Below are 19,896 nucleotides of genomic sequence, written 5' to 3'. Positions count from 1 at the left end.
TTAGTTGAATAGCTTATTGGTAATAATAACTTGCGGCTATCATGCTTTGTTTTTTGGGATATAAACTCATTACTATTTCATAGTGTAAAATTAGAAGATGGTAATATGGTATGGAGTCATGGTTGTTAGCTCAAAGTTCATTTGCCTATCATGGCCTTATATTGTTTAGTTTTTTGGTGGGTTTTTTTTTTTTTTTTTTTTTTTTTTTTTTTCATAATATATTTTTTATTTAATTTGTCCTAAATTTTTTTATTAATTATTTATCTGGAATAATTCCTTTCCATATTAATTTCATATATTTTTTTTCAAGAAACCTTCAAAAGCATTATTAAGTAGACAATTTGCAAATGTTTTAATTTGTCTCATGTCTTTTCCTTTTACGTAATACTTCATATTAAATTTACTATTTTTCTCAACTTTTTGCATACTACAAACATTACATGTTAATCTTTTGTTTATAATAAATAACTTTAAGAACACTTATCACTTTTCTATGCTCTTAACAATCTAATTTCCATGCTCGTATTTTCTCATATCACAACCTATTTCTACAAAATTGGTTGGTTGCTACTCATCATAAAAATTTCATATACAAAATGACTATATAGGCAAAAATAACAAAAAAATGGGACAAGTTCCTATCACGACCTATTTCTATAAATAGGTGACTATTTATTGTAATATTACATTTAAACAAAAGGAAAAACTGTCATTTTGTGTCATTATTCTTTAAGTTTTGTTTAGTGATTACGATTTCAATTTTTAATATATATATATATATATATATATATATATATATATATATATATATATATATATATATATATATATATATATATATATATATATTCAAGGTTGTTTCTACCAGTTTAAACCTAAGAATAAATTGATTTAAATAAGTTCTAAGTTATCTTACATAAGTTAGAACTAACTTATGATCAAAATTTATTTAACATTTTTAGTTTTAATATATATGTTTAAACACTAAAAACTAATTGTTAAAAATGCCGAATTATAATAAGCATTTGCTGGCCGTTAAAAAAAATACCCCAAAACTAAGTTATTTAAAATAGCAATAACACAACCACTTTTTTTCAGATGAGTTGTTGGATTTCGGTTTCTCTGTCACTTTCTAATACTAATCATATTTAACCTAAACCGCGTTGTGATTTATAAGCTCTGAGGAATTGATATCGCTGCAACTTGATTCAGTATACTCCTCCACCGGAAAATTTGTCTTCGCCGTGTTTCCTCTGTAGTAAATATTGGCAACGTCGTAAGCTCTGGCGGCCTCTTCTGCAGTCTCGAAAGTCCCCAACCACTTCCGCTCTTTCGTCCCCGGAACCATTATCTCCGCCGCCCATTTCCTCGACGGCCGGAGACGAACTCCTCTGTAGACCTTCTTCGTTCTCTTTCCCATCTCTTCTCCACCACCGCAGGTGAACATTTGACAACCCAAACACTGATCCGGGACTCGCATTTCACATTCGCTACAGACTTCCTGCACCACCGGCGACGGCTGACTTCGAGAATTTCCCATCAAACCATTGCTTGTAGCGGCTTCTTTGCCGCCGGAAATGACATACCGGAGTGCTGAAACAATGGTGGAGTTCTCGTCGTCGATTATGATGAAGGGATTATCCATTTTTTTATGGAGAACGGATAAAGTAGTTCCTTGGTGGCGATATTTATAACTGGGATTTGTAGTGGTCGGCGTTGGAAGGTGGAAGCTCCCGCGGCAGACTCACCACGCACACGCCGGGAGTGACAGCTGGTATCCTTGACAACATAGTACAACTCCTGTCTGTGTCTTGTTGGTTTTATTATTTTACATCAAAACCCTTTATTGTTTAGTGTTTCTCACTACCAGTCCCTGCTGCAGTGCATCATAAATATTCGATGCTGTAATTTTGTTTCTCACTTTCTTTTCGCAATAAGTTCTTCATCATCCACATCAAAAATCATCTTCATACGTCAATGAAACGTGCTATTATATAAACAAAAGTTTAATATTCACGTAAACACGATTACATGAACACATATTCAAAAAACATAAATTGCATGTATTTAAATTTTATAAAAGAGTTAGATACTTACATTTTATCTATAAAATGATACAATTTGTCTATAAAATAATTTGAAATTCCAAATTTCATTATTACATCTCATCAGAGAACAAGGAATGGAAGAAAAGTTCATTTTGTTCACTCTGATGACTTTCGTACATGAAAATGAACTTTTATATTAAAGCTTATACTACCCACATCTAGCTATCATGCACCTAACAAACTAACAATAACAATTACGTTAGTTGTTAACCAAACTACTAAACTATGGTTACCAAAGGGTTTGTAGCCCAGCGGTATCTGGTGGTGCCCTCTTTCTTTGAGGTTGAGGGTTCAAGTTTCATCATGGACATAGATGGAATATGTATTGTTAGCTTAGGAGTATATTAGATTTGCCGGTTCAAAAAAAAAAAAAAAAAAAACTAAACTATGGTTAAGTATAATAGCATAAATGTAACAGTAATATTCTTACTAAAGATGGACTTTGGAAAATGTTTTCCAAAGCCATCTTGGTCATTATAGGTAACATCTTATGTCGATGTAATGACTTTGTAAAAATATCAGCCAATTGATGAAACTTGTGAGTACAGGCATTAGCTTGATTGTAGTATCCAAAATCTTGTTGTGAATGAAATGACAATCAAATTCAATGTGTTTCTTATGCTCACGAAAGGTTGGATTGGATGTGAGCTTGATTACCAATTCATTATCACAAAAAACCAAAGTAGGTTCATGAATATAAATGTCAAAATTGCTTAACAAATGATGAATCCAAACAATCTCAATTGTAGCAACAATGGCCTGTGATGAGTTAAGAAACTCTTAGATCGATTAGGTCTTCAACATGTTAATCAGTTAAACAAACTAACAAACAAACAAACAAACAAAATAACGCAAGATGGAATCAAATATTGCTTAATGATTCAAAGTAGTCATGCCTCAGCAGAGCTCGATCAAGAACTTCCACTATAGAGGCGAGGTAGGGTTTTAGTACCTTTAATGAGAATGATTATCAAAAATGTTGTTTACTAAGGATTCATGCATGCACCTTAAATACTAAACCCTAATAAAATAATCACGGTTGGGCAGGCCCAAACCGGATATACAAAATAAACCAAACATTAAGCCCAATGACGCAACTCTAATACTCAACTATCTCCCTCTTTGCGTCAATTGAGGCGAGAGCTTAGTTCGGTTGAGCAATAGAAGATTTCTTGACAGTCTTGAACACATTCGGTATAATGGCCATCAAAGTTTGACGAAAAGTGATATACCACCAAAGCATGTCCGTGAAATTCTTATTGTCTGACTCTCTGTTTTGCTTACATCGGTGAATAATATCAAGAATGTGCTCTAAGCAGTCAGTGGAGAACAAGTGCTTATCAATAAGAGCGAACAAAAACCTTTCACCTTCGGCTCTCGTGAACATGACAGTAAGATTATTAGATTCGATTTGACCCAACTTCATTTTGTTAACATCTCCAGATTTTCCAGTAGGTTTCACAGTCGGTCTCTTCCTCATAACATGAGCCATCTCTTGATCCATTTTTGCAACTTCAAGGATATAAGAGGCCATCATCCTCTTAAGATGACTGAGGATCGGCTCATACTCCTTCGATATTGTGAGCAAAATATTAAACAATAAAATCCAATCATGAGGATTTAGGTTAGGAAGATATGCCAAAGAAATTGTATGGACCGAGTTGTCCGAACCTCTAGTTATCCGAAACTGAATATTGAAAAATTTTCCAGCAGGTGAGGGTTTCATCACCTTGACAGTGGTTATCTTCTGAGCATTCCACGTCAGGTATTGAGGTTGACCGAACATGAGATAGTCGTCAATAAGATTATGATCAACCTGAGGATGAGGAGAGAGAACTTCAACTGTTGAATCAAAAAGTGAAATAGAAATGCCTTTCTGGTTATAGGCATATCGAATTGAGAGTCCCTCGAGTTGTCACAATCAAAAGAGACAATAGGTTCCAACTAGTACATGCTAGGAAACTCAATTGCTTCTTTGATCAGTCCATCCTTAGTCTAGGGAGGAAACAAAGCCTTCTTGCAAACAAGAGCATCATACTCTTCCTTTTTCGTACTTTCTCTTTCTTCTATCTCTCTAGTGATACGAAGATTATCATCTAACTCTTTGTCCCTTTGCTTTCGCTTCAGGACTTCGGCTATCGTTTCATTATCTTCGTCACTTTCACCAGAATGCCCTTCTTCTTATCTTGAACAACAAAACCCGAAGCTTCATTATCCTTCGGTTCTGTTTTGACAACAATTTTGGGTGCAATGGGAGAATTATTCACAACTTTCACAACATCATCTCCCCCTTGATGCGGAGCGACGATCGGCTCCGTAACACCCTTCATCTGGCTTAGGATTTCAATTGTCGGAAGAAGTTTGGATGTCAAATGATTCCTGATTGTGAGAGTAAGAATTGGACCATGAGCATGAATAACATTACTCAAAAGATTAAGAACATCAGAGGGACAACTCTTTAGAACTGCACGCTCAGTTTTCAAGGAAACAATTTCCTTATTCGCTTGAGAAAGTTGAACTTTCTGAAATTCAATCTGAGTAGTTTTGCGAGCCAGATCATCTATTATTTTGTTTTCCATTGCCAAGTCAGCGTGAAGCTTCTCTAAGCGAGAATTAACCGAGCTAATGAGAGAATGGTTCTCGGTTTGAATGTCAGACCGAACTGAATCAAATTTTTCTGTCTCTGCTTGAAGAGATTGTGAGAGCGAATCAACCGTGGCATTCACCTTGGTTGCATTCGAATCAGCATGAACCTTAAGGGAATCAAGAAAGATCATAGAATCTTGAATAACCTCCTCCACATCAGTTGTTGCTTTCTTGGAGAGAGACGTGGAGTCATCAACCGCTTTTGTGGATTTATCAATGGAATCTGTATACTGCTCAAGAGCTGTGTCCAAAAAAGCCTGCATAACCACATCATTATTTTCTGTCGAAGAATACGATCAAGTCAATGGAATTTGTATACTGCTCAAGAGTTGTGTCCAAAAAAGCCTTGAAAGTCAAGAGAGACTTGAAGTGCTTGTGTGGTTTCCTGAGAGAATACGATCAAGTGTTTGTAAATAAACATCTAAAGGCTTCTTTTCAACTATTGGCTTTAAAAGGTGGCTTTATCTCCAATTGAACTACGAAACTTAATATAAGTCCGAAAGTTGGATGAAGTACTTGTGAGACCGATGTGGTCTGTTGAACAAGTAGGTTGGATATTTGTTGCAGTGACATGATATTTAATAGAGATCTCAAAAACAAAAAAACTAAACAGGATCCTTTGGGAAGAAATGCCTTGGTGTCAGACAATTTCATAAAGATCAATAAAAAGAGACTTCATAAGGTAACAAGTAATAGCTTGAATAGTAATTATTCACTGTCAATTCATTGTTGGTGCTGGATTTTGGGTCTCACTTAGCAAGTGGTATACATATCTAAGATCATAAACTCAGATTTTGTGTAACCATAAACCTCAGTGGTAATAGCTCAGAGTCTCAAGGGTTACATTTGTGGAATGAAACATGATTGAGAAAGAAGAAGATATGGTTAAAGAACCGAAAGTACCTCTGCTATAAAAGGATGACAAAGCAGAAAACTATTAACTCATATAAGAAGAGTAAGGTAGCTCATGACTTGAGTAAATTGAGCTGCGTGATTGGGATGAAATGATTGGTATGAATTGAATCATTAAGGCTTCACTTAGAGTCTTGGAGGCTTTGGTCTACATATAACAACATGCTTCTAGGGACACCTAACTAGTTCATGGATAAGAGAATTTGTACCTTCCCTTGCTTCACAGCATGTCGATCTGTGATCTTGAGACTAAAGAAAAGAAACCATACGAGAATAAAAGAAATTTTTGTATTTTTTAACTTTCAGAAAAAGAATAAAAACAAAAAATAAAAGATATTTTTGTACTTTTGAAATTTCTGAAAAAGAATAAAAACAAAAAAGAAAAGATATTTTTGTATTTTTGAAATTTATGAAAAAGAATAAAAATAGAAAATAAAAGATTGCAGATAAAGATAAAACCAATGAAAGATGAGTATAGATACTGAACAAAATATACAAGATTTATAACCGAAACCTAACCTTAAAAAGATGAAGCGAAACTGACTGAGCGATTGAGTCATTTCGGTTCCCTAAATTTTCGGAACCAAAATAGACTGAGCGTTCGGTTCATTTCGGTTCCCAAAATTTACAGAGCCGAAATAGACCGAGCAATTGCTCTATTTCGCTTGTCTAATTTTTAGAGAAATGTAAGGGGTTTCGGTAACGACTTTGCTTCCATCACTCTCAAACCTTGTATTATTTTATTAAAACATGCTTCTGGTAAGGCCTTAGTGAAGATGTCAGCCAGTTGATCAGAGGACCGAACGAAATGAACTTCCACATTACCATCTTCAACATGGTCCTTGATAAAATGGTATCTCAGTGCAATATGTTTGGTCTTAGAGTGTTGCACTGGATTGTGACATATTTTTATCGCATTTTCTGAGTCACAGTAAAGAGGAATTTTCTTCATATTCAATCTATAATCTCTAAGCTGGCTTTGAATCCAAATGATTTGTGAAGTAAAGGAGGCTGCTGCGATGTACTCAGCTTCGGTGGTCGAAAGAGACACACAGGTTTGCTTCTTTGACTGCCAAATTACAAGTTTGCCATCAAGAAATTGGCATCCACCAGTTGTGCTCTTTCGGTCGAGACCACATCCACCAAGTTCTGCATCAGAAAAGGCTTGAACGAAGAATCCGAATTTTGCTGGATACCAGAGACCGAGAGACAATGTTCGTTTCAGATACCGGAAAATATTCTTCACAACAATCATATGATGTTCTCTTGGATTAACTTGAGACCTGGCACAATAACACATAGAGAACATAATATCTGGTCTACTAGCTGTTAGATACATAAGAGTGAAACAACCGAAAAATACAACCAATTTTTAATTTTTCAAAAACATCTCGATTCCATTAAATCTTTACAAAAAGGTTTTCAATACAAAACATTTAACATGTTCCCAGAATCATAATACTACAAAATCACGAGGAGCGGTACAATCATGCCTTCGCCTTGCCATAGTCTCCTGAAGAACCTGAAAAACATGAAACCACAACTGTAAGCCCGAAAGCTTAGTGAGATATCCCCAAAATACCAACCACAAATACCATACACGCATAACATGCCATAACATATCCGATCATAGAACAGCCATGCACTTCAGGTCTATTGTGTGACTGGTCCGCCGCACCGGCCTACAGTCCACCTGGTCCACCCTCCGAGTCTATCCACATACATCGAGTCTGCAGTGTGATTGGTCCGCCCGTTTCCGGGCCTTCAATCCACCTGGTCCACTCTCTAAGTCTACAGTATGACTGGTCCGCCCGCACCGGGCCTTCAGTCTCTCTGGTCCACTCTCTAAGCCTTCGGCACATTTGGTCCGCCCTTTCGGGGCCTACAGCCTATCCGGGCCGCTCGCTGGGCCTTCGGGACAACCGGTTCGCCCTGGGTATCTTGGCCTACCGCACACAGCAGGACCCGCCTCAACCCAACTCCAGTCCAAGCAACCATGTGCACATATACATACAATCATATAGCAATTCACAGTCAACAAGTAGATCAAACAGATCACATAGCATATCATCCCCTTAACCAGGATACTGACCTAACAGGTCACTAGCATAGCATCACCCTATCTCTCAGGATACCGATCTCAAACAGGTCTCTATATACCATCCTAGCTCTCAGGATGCAAACATAACATAGCAACAACATAACAATAACTACCCAGATCTCAATCCGATAAGGGCCGGCCTTGGTGCCTTAGACCCTGTTGATATAGTGAGGATAACTCACCTCGAAACTGCCGACTGAACAGATAACCCGAACTGCTCCGATCACTGATACGATCTCTACCACTGGACAACCGCCAATGCACTGAACTCAAAACAACAATCAACAATTACCAAATTGCCCCTAGAAACCACTGGTCAACCCTTGGTCAAAGACAAGGTCAAAGTCAACCCCTGACTGACCCTACTCACCGAGTCAACCCGATGACTCGCCGAGTTCCCATAATCAGAACTTCACTCAATCCGCGACCTAACTCACCGAGTCACCCCGAGACTCGTCGAGTTCAACAACTCTGAGTCCACTCGCACACAACTCACCGAGTCATCCCTTGACTCACCGGTTCTCGACTCGACCAGAAAATATTGGGACTCTTCGACAAGACTCGCCGAGCCCAAGAACAGACTCGCCGAGTCTAAGGCTATCTTCAACCTACTCGCCGAGTTGTTCATACAACTCGCCGAGTTCCAGGAAATCTTCATCCTACTCGCCGAGTTGTTCATACAACTCGCCAAGTTCCAGGCCATCTTCAAGCAACTCGTCGAGTCCACCCATGTGACTCGCCGAGTACCACCGGTCTGAATCCATACAGAAGCACTCCAGGCCATGCAATTGCTCCAAAACATAGATCTAGCCTCCTACCACTCATCCATCACATAAAGCGGCAAACTTTACGTGAATCCAAAGAGATCTATGCATTTTACACATTAGCGCTAAGGTTTGGGACAAGATAGCTTCATCCAACACTCAACACAGGGACTTTCATGCATTCTAACTCTTCTCCATCCCAGATCTGAGGTAGCAACCTCAGATCCAGCCTCTAAACTCCAATACATCCAAAGGATATGATCTCAACACTCCCAAAATGAAGAATCTAGACAATAGCAGCTCAAACAATGGAAAGATACCTCAAAAGGAAGCTCCATGAGAAGATTATCCCGAATCCTTGCAAAGCCCATTGATCCAAGCCTCTTCTTCTTTGGAATCTCTTCAACAACCACCTCTTCAAGCTCCAAATTGCTCAACAATGGTGCTTCTCCATGATTTTAGGGTTTCTGAAATCTTAAGGGGGAACAAAGAGGCTGGGAGGAAAACATAATGATCTTTATATAGGGCTCAACCCCGAGAATTAGGATTTTCTCCACTCATCGCCTACTTGCCGAGTCCATCTTACTGACTCGCCGAGTCGGCTACTTAACATGCGACCCAGTCGCGACTCTACTCGCCGAGTCACTCATTCCCAATTACTCTTTTAGCCCTTCCATGCTACTCTTGATATTTCGGGTTGTTACAATTCTCCCCCACTTAAATTAGGCTTCGTCCTCGAAGCCTACAGCACTTCCATCCCAAAGATACTCCCACAATGCGCCACATGGCCTTAACCTGGCCAAGTCCCTCAAGGCATACCCATCGAAACTCAAACACACTCTCTTTTTCCTTACGGTGTCCTGACCACCGTCTCAAGCCGGGCACCGGCTGTACCCTCTGATAATCACACTCAATAACCGCGAATTACCCATGATGCATCACTGCCCCAAATCTCAACATTCACTCGATCCATAAGGGCTTAGAAAGCCATGAACCATCGGATCCCCGATCCGAATCCCACTCTATCCATTCCGCGACGACGGAAAGACCCATTCTCAATCTCAGAGCAACTCCCACGAGTTCTCCTCTTGTAATCACATACACATACTGAACTTTCTCCAGCACCCTCAGGTTGGGAAAAACCTGATACACTGATGATATCCTCCAACATCCCCCAGGATGAACCACTAATACATAACCAATACCCTGATCAGAATCACACTGAGAGCCCAAGAATCTCCCGCCGCATCCCTTCCGAGTCTCTTGGCTCTACACCTACGGAATTCCCTCTGCGACCTCAGCAGACATCCCAAACCGGATGTGCTTCAATTCCACTGCCGCAAACACGCTGCTCAGAAACCATACTCGAGTTACTCTAATCATAACTCTGCTTTGCTGCTTTCACTTCCGTGAACTTGCACTCCCTCTCGGAGTTACACACCTCTCTCACTTCCTTTTCCAAGGAATCCACTTGGCCATATTGCCACTCCAACAAGTGCCACGGTGCTTGCCCAACGCTACACCATCCTTCTAGCATCTCCGCTATCCATCCAACACATATACTCTGACTCTCATCGCAGGGACTCTCAAGCCTATGCACTATCTCCACTAATCAAGATCACTACCTGGGGCCAGACCTTCTAATGCAATCACATTGAAGCATACACAACCCAAAACCTCACACTGATCCAACAATACCTGCAGAGTCTTCAGCATGACTGGACCGCCTCACCAGGCCTTCAGCCCATCTGGACCACTCTCTCAGAACCTTCAGCCAATCTGGACCGCTCTCAGTGCCTTCAGTTTGACTGGACCGTTCTCCGAGCCTTCGGTCTGACTGGTACACCTACCGGCCTTCAGTCTATCCGGACCGCTCAACTAGCATTCAACATTCCGGGCTATCCTCCCGGAAAATCTCCCATGCATACCGTTCTAGCCCTCGAGGGGTTCCGAACTCTAACTCCATCATACATACTTGATCCCGGCCTGCTCTCAGGCCCTCCACAATCAAATGCCCTAGGTCTGTATCCCGCCCCGCATGCTTGATACTCACTCCTATCAACCTATACTCTGGGCTGACAGAACACTTGCTGAATCCCAACAGCTAAGCACTTTCGATTACTCATCGATCTCCCGGAGAATTCTCCAATTCTCCCCCACTTGGGCACTAGCTATCAACCACCAGTCGCCATCACCGACCTCCAAGAAAAACTCTTCCACAAAGAAAACACTTACACGCGGACTGCTTCCCACAAGCATAAATAACCTCAACGAGATCTTGCATCAACACTGATCAACCTGCTCGAAAGAACTCAATCTGCATCTAACCACTCCTCAGAAAACAGATGCTACCCGGCCTGCAACCCGATGTCGGGTTTCCACTAATAATCCTCATGAATGATAACCAACGGAATTCCCAAAACAATAACCCATAACCAAAACCACAACCAACAAAAAGGCGAATACCACATCGAAAACCAACAAAATACCAGTTCATAAACATAATACCACAAAAATCACAAGATAACAAAATATATCAAGAAAGAAACATACCCGCAACTGCATCCGGCACTGCTCCGACCTCCTCTGCCGTAAGCTGATAAGCACGACCCTGAGCCCTTGGGGGCTCCGCTCCATCCTGACCTCCACCCGTGATCCTCAAAGTGGCCGGTGCTGGAGCCTGCACCGGTCCTGCAGCAAGCTGTGGACAGTTGACCCTCAAATGCCCAACCTGATGACAATGAAAGCAAATTCTCAAATCCCGAACTAGCGCTGACTGCCGACAATCCCTCGCATAGTGTCCCTCCTTTCCGCACTTGCGGCATGCACCACCGGACCTACAAACTCCGGTGTGACCCCTCCCACACTTCCCACAAGTGTGGCTGCTCAGATCCCCCACTCTAACATCAACGGTCTTGGACCGTTTCGGCGCCGGCTGCGACTGCACCGGAGCCTGCCTCAGCTCACGCAACTGCAACTCAATCTCTAACTCACGCCGCCTAGCGGCCTCCTGCAACTCCAACAATGTCCCGCACCTCTGCGCAGACACAAAGTGCCTGATGTCCCTCTTGAGCATGCTCAGATATCGAGACATCTGAGCCTGCTCCGAAGCGAACTCTGGGCAAAACATTTCCCTCTCAGTGAACATCCTGGTGATCTCGCTCACCGAATCCGAATCCTGCTTCAGCTCAAGGAACTCCTGAGCCAATCTCTCCCTCTCAACCTGCGGAACATAACGAGTGATGAACATCTCTCTGAACTGATCCCACGAAACCGCAGCCCTCTACGCATCCGAATATGACCCCGTGGTCAATCTCCACCAATCCTTCGCCCCGAGCCTCAACAGGTTCAGAGCACACCTCACCCTCTGATCAGCAGGGCATGAACACGTGAAGAAACACCCCTCCACGTCTGATAACCACCTCATAGCAACAATCGGGTCCTGAACTCCATCGAATGTGGGAGGCTTCGTATTAGCGAAGTCCCGATACTGAAATCCCCGACTAGATCCTCCCCCTGCCGCTGCTACAGCCGCGGCGGCAACCGTCTCAGTGAGAGCTGCATAGCACTCATCAAAATACTCAACCATGGCGGTCTTAATCGACCCAAACAGCTCTGGCAACTCAGCCCGGAACAACTCAGCAATCTCATCACGCAGGATCTCACGAATCCTCACATCCAACTCGCTCGTGCTCATCTGACCGATAACCTCGGGCGGCACTGATCCTCCCGGAACTCTCTCTCCAGCTCCTGATCCTGATCCGGATCCACTCTCATCATGCCTCGGAAACTCCATACTGAAAAACACCACACAAAATCTCAGACTCTTCCCACAACCTGGGATCCAACTCTCTTTCAACCCAACCCTAGAGATCATGGTTTCCCTGATACGCGTATGGGTCCTGTGCTTTCAGTAGTACGGGCCCATACTACCTTCCACACCTACCCAAATTTGTATGAAGTACTACCACAACGCCCTAGAGAAACATGCATAACAACGCTCAACCCTCACCACTAGAGGAACACTGAAAATATCCCATAAGGAACCCTAGGCTACAGGCATCACAAATCAGGCAACATATCATGAAATCTTGAAGATCCCTAGCCTATCACTAGCATGCTGTTCTAACAAAGCTCAAAAACACATAACATGCATGGTATTTTGGGGTTACTTACTGGCTACGGCTGGCCGTACCTCCGCGTCCTCCCTTACTCATTTTGAAAACCATTTTAAATACTCTTTTTGAAAACTCTCCTCGATTTGAGACTGGAGTCACACGAATGTTCCTCCAATTCACTCAAACCAAGGCTCTGATACCAACTTGAAACAACCGAAAAATACAACCAATTTTTAATTTTTCAAAAACATCTCGATTCCATTAAATCTGTACAAAAAGGTTTTCAATACAAAACATTTAACGTGTTCCCAGAATCATAATACTACAAAATCACGAGGAGCGGTACGATCACGCCTTCGCCTTGCCACAGTCTCGCGAAGAACCTGAAAAACATGAAACCACAACTGTAAGCCCGAAAGCTTAGTGAGATATCCCCAAAATACCAACCACAAATACCATACACACATAACATGCCATAACATATCCGATCACATAACAACCATGCACTTCGGGTCTACTATGTGACTGGTCCGCCGCACCGGCCTAAAGTCCACCTGGTCCACCCTCCGAGTCTATCCACATACATCGAGTCTGCAGTGTGATTGGTCCGCCCGTTCCTAGGCCTTCAATCCACCTGGTCCACTCTCTGAGTCTACAGTATGACTGGTCCGCCCGCACCGGGCCTTCAGTCTCTCTGGTCCACTCTCCGAGCCTTCGGCACGTCTGGTCCGCCCTTTCGGGGCCTACAGCCTATCCGGGCCGCTCGCTGGGCCTTCGGGACAACCGGTTCGCCCTGGGTATCTTGGCCTACCGCACACAGCAGGACCCGCCTCAACCCAACTCCAGTCCAAGCAACCATGTGCACATATACATACAATCATATAGCAATTCACAGTCAACAAGCAGATCAAACAGATCACATAGCATATCATCCCCCTAACCAGGATACCGACCTAACAGGTCACTAGCATAGCATCACCCTATCTCTCAGGATACCGATCTCAAACAGGTCTCTATATACCATCCTAGCTCTCAGGATGCAAACAAAACATAGCAACAACATAACAACAACTACCCGGATCTCAATCCGATAAGGGTCGGCCTTGGTGCCTTAGACCCTGTTGATATAGTGAGGATAACTCACCTCGAAACTGCCGACTGAACAGATAACCCGAACTGCTCCAATCACTGATACGATCTCTACCACTGGACAACCGCCAATGCACTGAACTCAAAACAACAATCAACAATTACCAAATTGCCCCTGGAAACCACTGGTCAACCCTTGGTCAAAGTCAACCCCTGACTGACCCTACTCGCCGAGTCAACCCGATGACTCGCCGAGTTCCCATAATCAGAACTTCACTCAATCCACGACCTAACTCGCCGAGTCACCCCGAGACTCGTCGAGTTCAACAACTCTGAGTCCACTCGCACACAACTCACCGAGTCATCCCTTGACTCACCGGTTCTCGACTCGACCAGAAAATATTGGGACTCTTCGACAAGACTCGCCTAGCCCAAGAACAGACTCGCCGAGTCTAAGACTATCTTCAACCTACTCGCCGAGTTGTTCATACAACTCGCAGAGTTCCAGGAAATATTCATCCTACTCGCCGAGTTGTTCATACAACTCGCCGAGTTCCAGGCCATCTTCAAGCAACTCGTCGAGTCCACCCATGTGACTCGCCGAGTACCACCGGTCTGAATCCATACAGAAGCACTCCAGGCCATGCAATTGCTCCAAAACATAGATCTAGCCTCCTACCACTCATCCATCACGTAAAGCGGCAAACTTTACGTGAATCCAAAGAGATCTATGCATTTTACACATTAGGGATAAGGTTTGGGACAAGATAGCTTCATCCAACACTCAACACAGGGACTTTCATGCATTCTAACTCTTCTCCATCCCAGATCTGAGGTAGCAACCTCAGATCCAGCCTCTAAACTCCAATACATCCAAAGGATATGATCTCAACACTCCCCAAATGAAGAATCTAGACAATAGCAGCTCAAACAATGGAAAGATACCTCAAAAGGAAGCTCTAGGAGAAGATTATCCCGAATCCTTACAAAGCCCTTTGATCCAAGCCTCTTGTTCTTTGGAATCTCTTCAACAACCACCTCTTCAAGCTCCAAATTGCTCAACAATGGTGCTTCTCCATGATTTTAGGGTTTCTGAAATCTTAAGGGGGAACAAAGAGGTTGGGAGGAAAACATAATGATCTTTATATAGGGCTCAACCCCGAGAATTAGGGTTTTCTCCACTCAGCGCCTACTCGCCGAGTCCATCTTACTGACTCGCCGAGTCGGCTACTTAACATGCGACCCAATCGCGACTCTACTCGCCGAGTCCACCCATGGACTCGCCGAGTCACTCATTCCCAATTACTCTTTTAGCCCTTCCACGCTACTCTTGATATTTCGGGATGTTACAAAGAGACACTATCATTTGACGATAGAGGGTCATATCGACAACCGGTTTATCCAGAGAAGGGGTAAGCGTTGTGCCAAACGCCATGGGGACTTTCACTTTAGAGTCTCCCAGCATGCCATACTTTGCCAACAGGGTCTTGGTGTCAGCCTCCTGGTTAATAAATATTCCTTCTGGTCCCTGTCGAATATTCAGTCCAAGGAAAAAGTTAATTGAACCCATTGCGCTCATTTCAAATTTAGTCTCCATCAGCATCCTGAATTCAGTCGTTAGGCTAGGATTCATGGAGCGTCTTCTGGAAGTTCTGGAGTAGAGAATCAAACTGATCGTATGAAAAAGCTGGAGAAGAGATGCATGAGAGAGTTGCGAGGAGCTTTGCCTCCAGTTGTGTACAACTATGTGAGGAGTTGTAAAACTGCAAAAGAGATCTGGAACAATCTAAAGGAGAAATTTTAAGGAAGCGAGAAGACAAGAGTTAATTCAGTGAAACAATGCTTGGTTGAACTGAAAGACTTCAAATAGAAAGAAAGTAAAACTATTGAGGCATATTATGATCGTCTGAATGAATTAATCTATCGATGCAACGAATATGGAATCACCAGATCAGTCATGGAGTTCAATCTTATCTTCATTATGGATCTGAGAAAGGAGTGGCAAAATGTAAGCATGATGTCAAAAATAAACAGAGCTTTGATACATCAACTTTGAATGACGTGTACAATCAGTTAAAATCACAAGAAAATGAAGTGAACGAAATTGCTGAAGAAACAAAGGCGAGTTTGGGAGGTCCACTGGCTTTGGTTTCAAAAATGACTGAGAAAGTAATTCATGAGAAAAGTGATTCTGATGGAGAAGAGGGATTCATCATGAATTCTGATGATGAAGCGATAGCATTTTATTAAAAACAATCGTGTCAAAAAGTTCTTCAAAAAGCCATTCAATTCGAAGATTAAGTCAGTTGAGATAAAAGGAAGTTTTTTGAATAAAACTGCAAGTGATGAGAAGAAGAAGGATAAGAAGAAGGATGCGAAGCTTGTTGAGGGGAAGATTGAGAAGAAATTGAAGGGAGATGTTGGAGTAGATTGTCACTACTGTAATGAGGCTAATCATCTAGCCAATGATTGCATGTTGAGGAAGAAAGATGAGAAGAAGAATAAGGTAAAAGATGAAGCTTATTATGCTCAAAGACTGGAGGAAGTTCGTGCGAAGGCGAAAAACTTGTCATTGGTTGCCATGGGTGAACAAGAAGATGATGGAACTTATCAAGTCTGGCCATCTGGATCAGATGATGAGGATATGAGAAATCCAACACATGGAGCAATGTTTGCAAAGGTGGAGGAGGAATCTAATGAAGAAACATATGAAGTAAAAGGAAGATGCTTCGTATCAAAGGCTGCAGACAAATCTCCAATGACAACAAAGGTACGTAATATTCTTGAATCTTTTAATATTCCAGTACAAGCTTATAATTCTGAATTGGTATATTTTGATGAAACTGTTACTTATTTTGATTTAATTGTGGTGTCTGCTAGCAATGAGGCTAAGAAGCTTTCTATGTAGTTGTTAGAGACATAGAATAAGTTAGATTTGAAAAACACTAAAGTAGATTGTTTAGAACTTCAGATTACGAACATTATGGTTGATAGGTATAATTTGTCAAGTGAAATAAAACTGTTGTTAGCACAAAGAAACATTTATTGCAATTCAGCTAAGAGATTGTATGGGAAATTAACAGAATTACATCATTCTTTCGAAATAAGTAAAGAACAACATAGAAAATTATTTCCTTTTTTAGCTTACGAAAGAGCTAAGATAGATAATATTTCATATGATTGTGAGAAAGAAATAGCTGAATTTGACAAAGTTCCTGATGATAGATATAGATATGGAATAATCAAAGTAGATGAATGTCTTGATACTACTGAATTAGTTAATATTGTAAATGATACTTTGACTAAGTCTGAACAAATTCACATTTTGAAAAAGACTGAAACTTCAACATATGATTATCAATCTAATTTTGCTGATATTGAGGATAATTCTAACAATATCAGTGAACTGAGTAATCATGAGGATGTTGATTGTTCTCAGTTGTCTATTATTAATGTTGCATCATCATCTAAAGGGAAAGAAAAAGTTAATGATTTGTTGGTTAAGATTGATACTAATCAACCCTCAACTTCGAAAGTTTGTGATTTGGACTTCCTGGAAATCAGAGACAGTCAAACAGATGATAGTGATGATGAAAAAGATGAGAAACTTTCTAAGGAAAATGAATTTTCAAAGGATGAAGAAATTCCTCGAATTGTAGTTGACCAGGTGTATGGTGATACACAAAAGTACGAAAAAGTGTTGAATGAACAAGGTGCTCATTACCTTGAAAAAAATACTGTGGTGTATCTGATTTTCAAGTGTACATATGATGTTGTTTTTCCAAACCAAGTGTTCGTAACAACTGGAAATGTTGAAAATGTCAAACCAAAATTCAAGAAATTGGTGGAACAAGATAATTTGAAAAAATCAGATGAAAACAACCTAACGAAGAATTCATATGTTTTTTGAAAATGGGTTGAAAAATCAAAACTTGAGAAAGAAGTCACCAAACCAATTTTTGAGGAAACGAAAAGTGGTGTCAAATTAAATTCAAAAGAATTCAAAGAACAAATTGAAATTTTTTTGAAAGAAAATAATGTTTAAAAAAGACAAGCAAGAAAGAAATTTTTGGCAAACAATCGAGTCTCGAAAGACGTCAACAGAATTGTTGAAACCAGTTAAGACTGTGAATTCAGAAAATTATTCAGACAAAAAGAAAAATCCCACTCATCCAAGCAAAAATGTGTCTGAATTAAAACCACCAAAATATATTTACAAAGTGAAAAATTCATCTTTTTCAAAAAGAGAACAAATTTATCGTTCAACAACTCATTCTAAGTTTAAAGTGAAAACATCACCAAAGTTTTTGAAAGTGTCAAAACCTAACATTTCAAGGAAAATTTCAGATAATTCATTCAATTCTAATTCACCAAAGTTTTTTTTCTCAACGTCAGCATTTTAAATGAACAGTTGATACTTCCTATGCTGAATCTTTTGTTTCAAAACCAAAATTTGATTTTGTTCCTCAAAAGCCAAATTTTCGTAATCATATGAAGAAACAAACATTAAAAGCTTTGCATGAAAAAGGGATAACTTCTAGAATGAATATTGATCACTGGATGGAAGGAAGAGGAAAAATTTATCAATCGAGTAAATACTCAAAAGAACAAATCGACGAAGCTTATGAGAAGTATGTGAATGCTTCTTCAAATGGAAGTTCGTCGTCAAAGGATTCGGATATCTTGGTGAAAGCATGTAAACCAGTCACAAAAGCAACGACCGTAGAATCACAAACTCAGAATACAAAGGGTGATGTTAGTATACATACGAAACCAACAAAACCTTATGTTTCAATCCCTACAAATGAAGATGTGGACATTATTAATAGTCTCAAAACTAAAGTTTGTGATTTAGTCAAAAGTTATTCTTTCAACTCTTTGTTGCAATCTAATTTCCAAGGCCCAAAAAGCCTTGGGTAGCTAAATTGTTTCAATGATCGCTGGTACTTTGTGACGAGAAATATGATAAAAAAATGGTACATTGATAGTGGTTGCTCTCGTCACATGACTGAGAAGAAGGAGAATCTTAGAGACTTTCGAAGCTTGAAAAACGCTGGAGTTGTTAAGTTTGGAAATAATCAAAAGTGTCAAGTCAAAGGATATGGGAAAATAAAGAATGGTCAATTCACAGTGAATCGAGTTTCTTATGTCGAAGGTTTACAACCCAACTTGATAAGTGTATCACAACTTGTGGTAGGCACTGGAAATCAAGTACTTTTTAACGAAGAGGGAAGCATTATTTCAAATGTTCACACAAAAGAAGTTTTGATTAAATCCAAACGGAAAGGTGACATGTTTACTTTGGACATCAATTCAATTATGGGTACAGCTGCTGTATATCTTCTTTCGAAAGCTACATCAGAACTTAGCTGGCTATGGCATCGAAGACTTTCACATCTCAACTTTAGAAATATCAACAAACTTGTTGTGCAAGATTTGGTAAGAGGTTTACCTGTACTTAAATTTGACAATGATTCTTTATGTGTAGCTTGTGATGTTGGCAAGAAACATAAACAAGGTCATTCGATCACAATTGATTTGAAGATTGTCGATCCACTGGAGCTTTTACATATTGATTTATGTGGTCCTTCGACAGTTTCAATACTCAACAACAAATGGTATATCTTAGTTATTGTTGATCATTTTTCCAGATTCACATGGGTTTATTTTCTCATATTAAAATCCGAAGTGGCACAAATCATGATTGACTTTATCAAGAAAATGGAAATAACTTTGAAAAAGCTTGTTCGTAAAATCAAGAGCGATCATGGAACCGAATTTAAGAACAATGTTGTTGATTCATTTTTAGTGGAAAAAGGCATTTCGCATAATTTCTCTTCTCCATACACTCCGCAGCAGAATGGTGTTGTTGAACGAAGAAATCGATCTTTATGCGAAGCTGCAAGGACTATGTTTGCATATGCGAACTTACCACAATATCTTTGGGCTGAGGCTGTATCCACTGCATGTTTTACTCAGAACAGATCTTTCATTCATCGACGTTATAATATTACACCTTACGAAATACTGAATAATCGGAAACCTAATGTGAAATTCTTCCATGTCTTCGGATGCAGGTGCTTTATTATGAATCTCAGGGATAACATTTCGAAGTTTCAAGCTAAAGCTGATGAAGGGATTTTCCTGGGGTATTCGCA

General features: G+C 40.6%; 1 protein-coding gene across 1 annotated transcript; it reads right to left on the bottom strand.

The window, feature by feature from the left end:
• Positions 1-1,153: 1,153 nt before the first annotated feature.
• Positions 1,154-1,645, bottom strand: LOC145099704 (ethylene-responsive transcription factor ERF109-like). Its single transcript, XM_079037229.1, has one exon. It carries the CDS (start codon positions 1,643-1,645, stop codon positions 1,154-1,156), a length of 492 nt encoding a protein of 163 aa, XP_078893355.1.
• Positions 1,646-19,896: the final 18,251 nt, after the last annotated feature.

This window comes from Lactuca serriola, chromosome 4 (assembly GCF_051521515.1).
Source record: "Lactuca serriola cultivar US96UC23 chromosome 4, Lser_US96UC23_V15, whole genome shotgun sequence".
Classification (NCBI taxonomy): domain Eukaryota; kingdom Viridiplantae; phylum Streptophyta; class Magnoliopsida; order Asterales; family Asteraceae; genus Lactuca; species Lactuca serriola.
The sequence above is the reverse complement of the archived record's forward strand: the minus strand, read 5'-3'. Positions and strand labels throughout refer to the sequence as shown.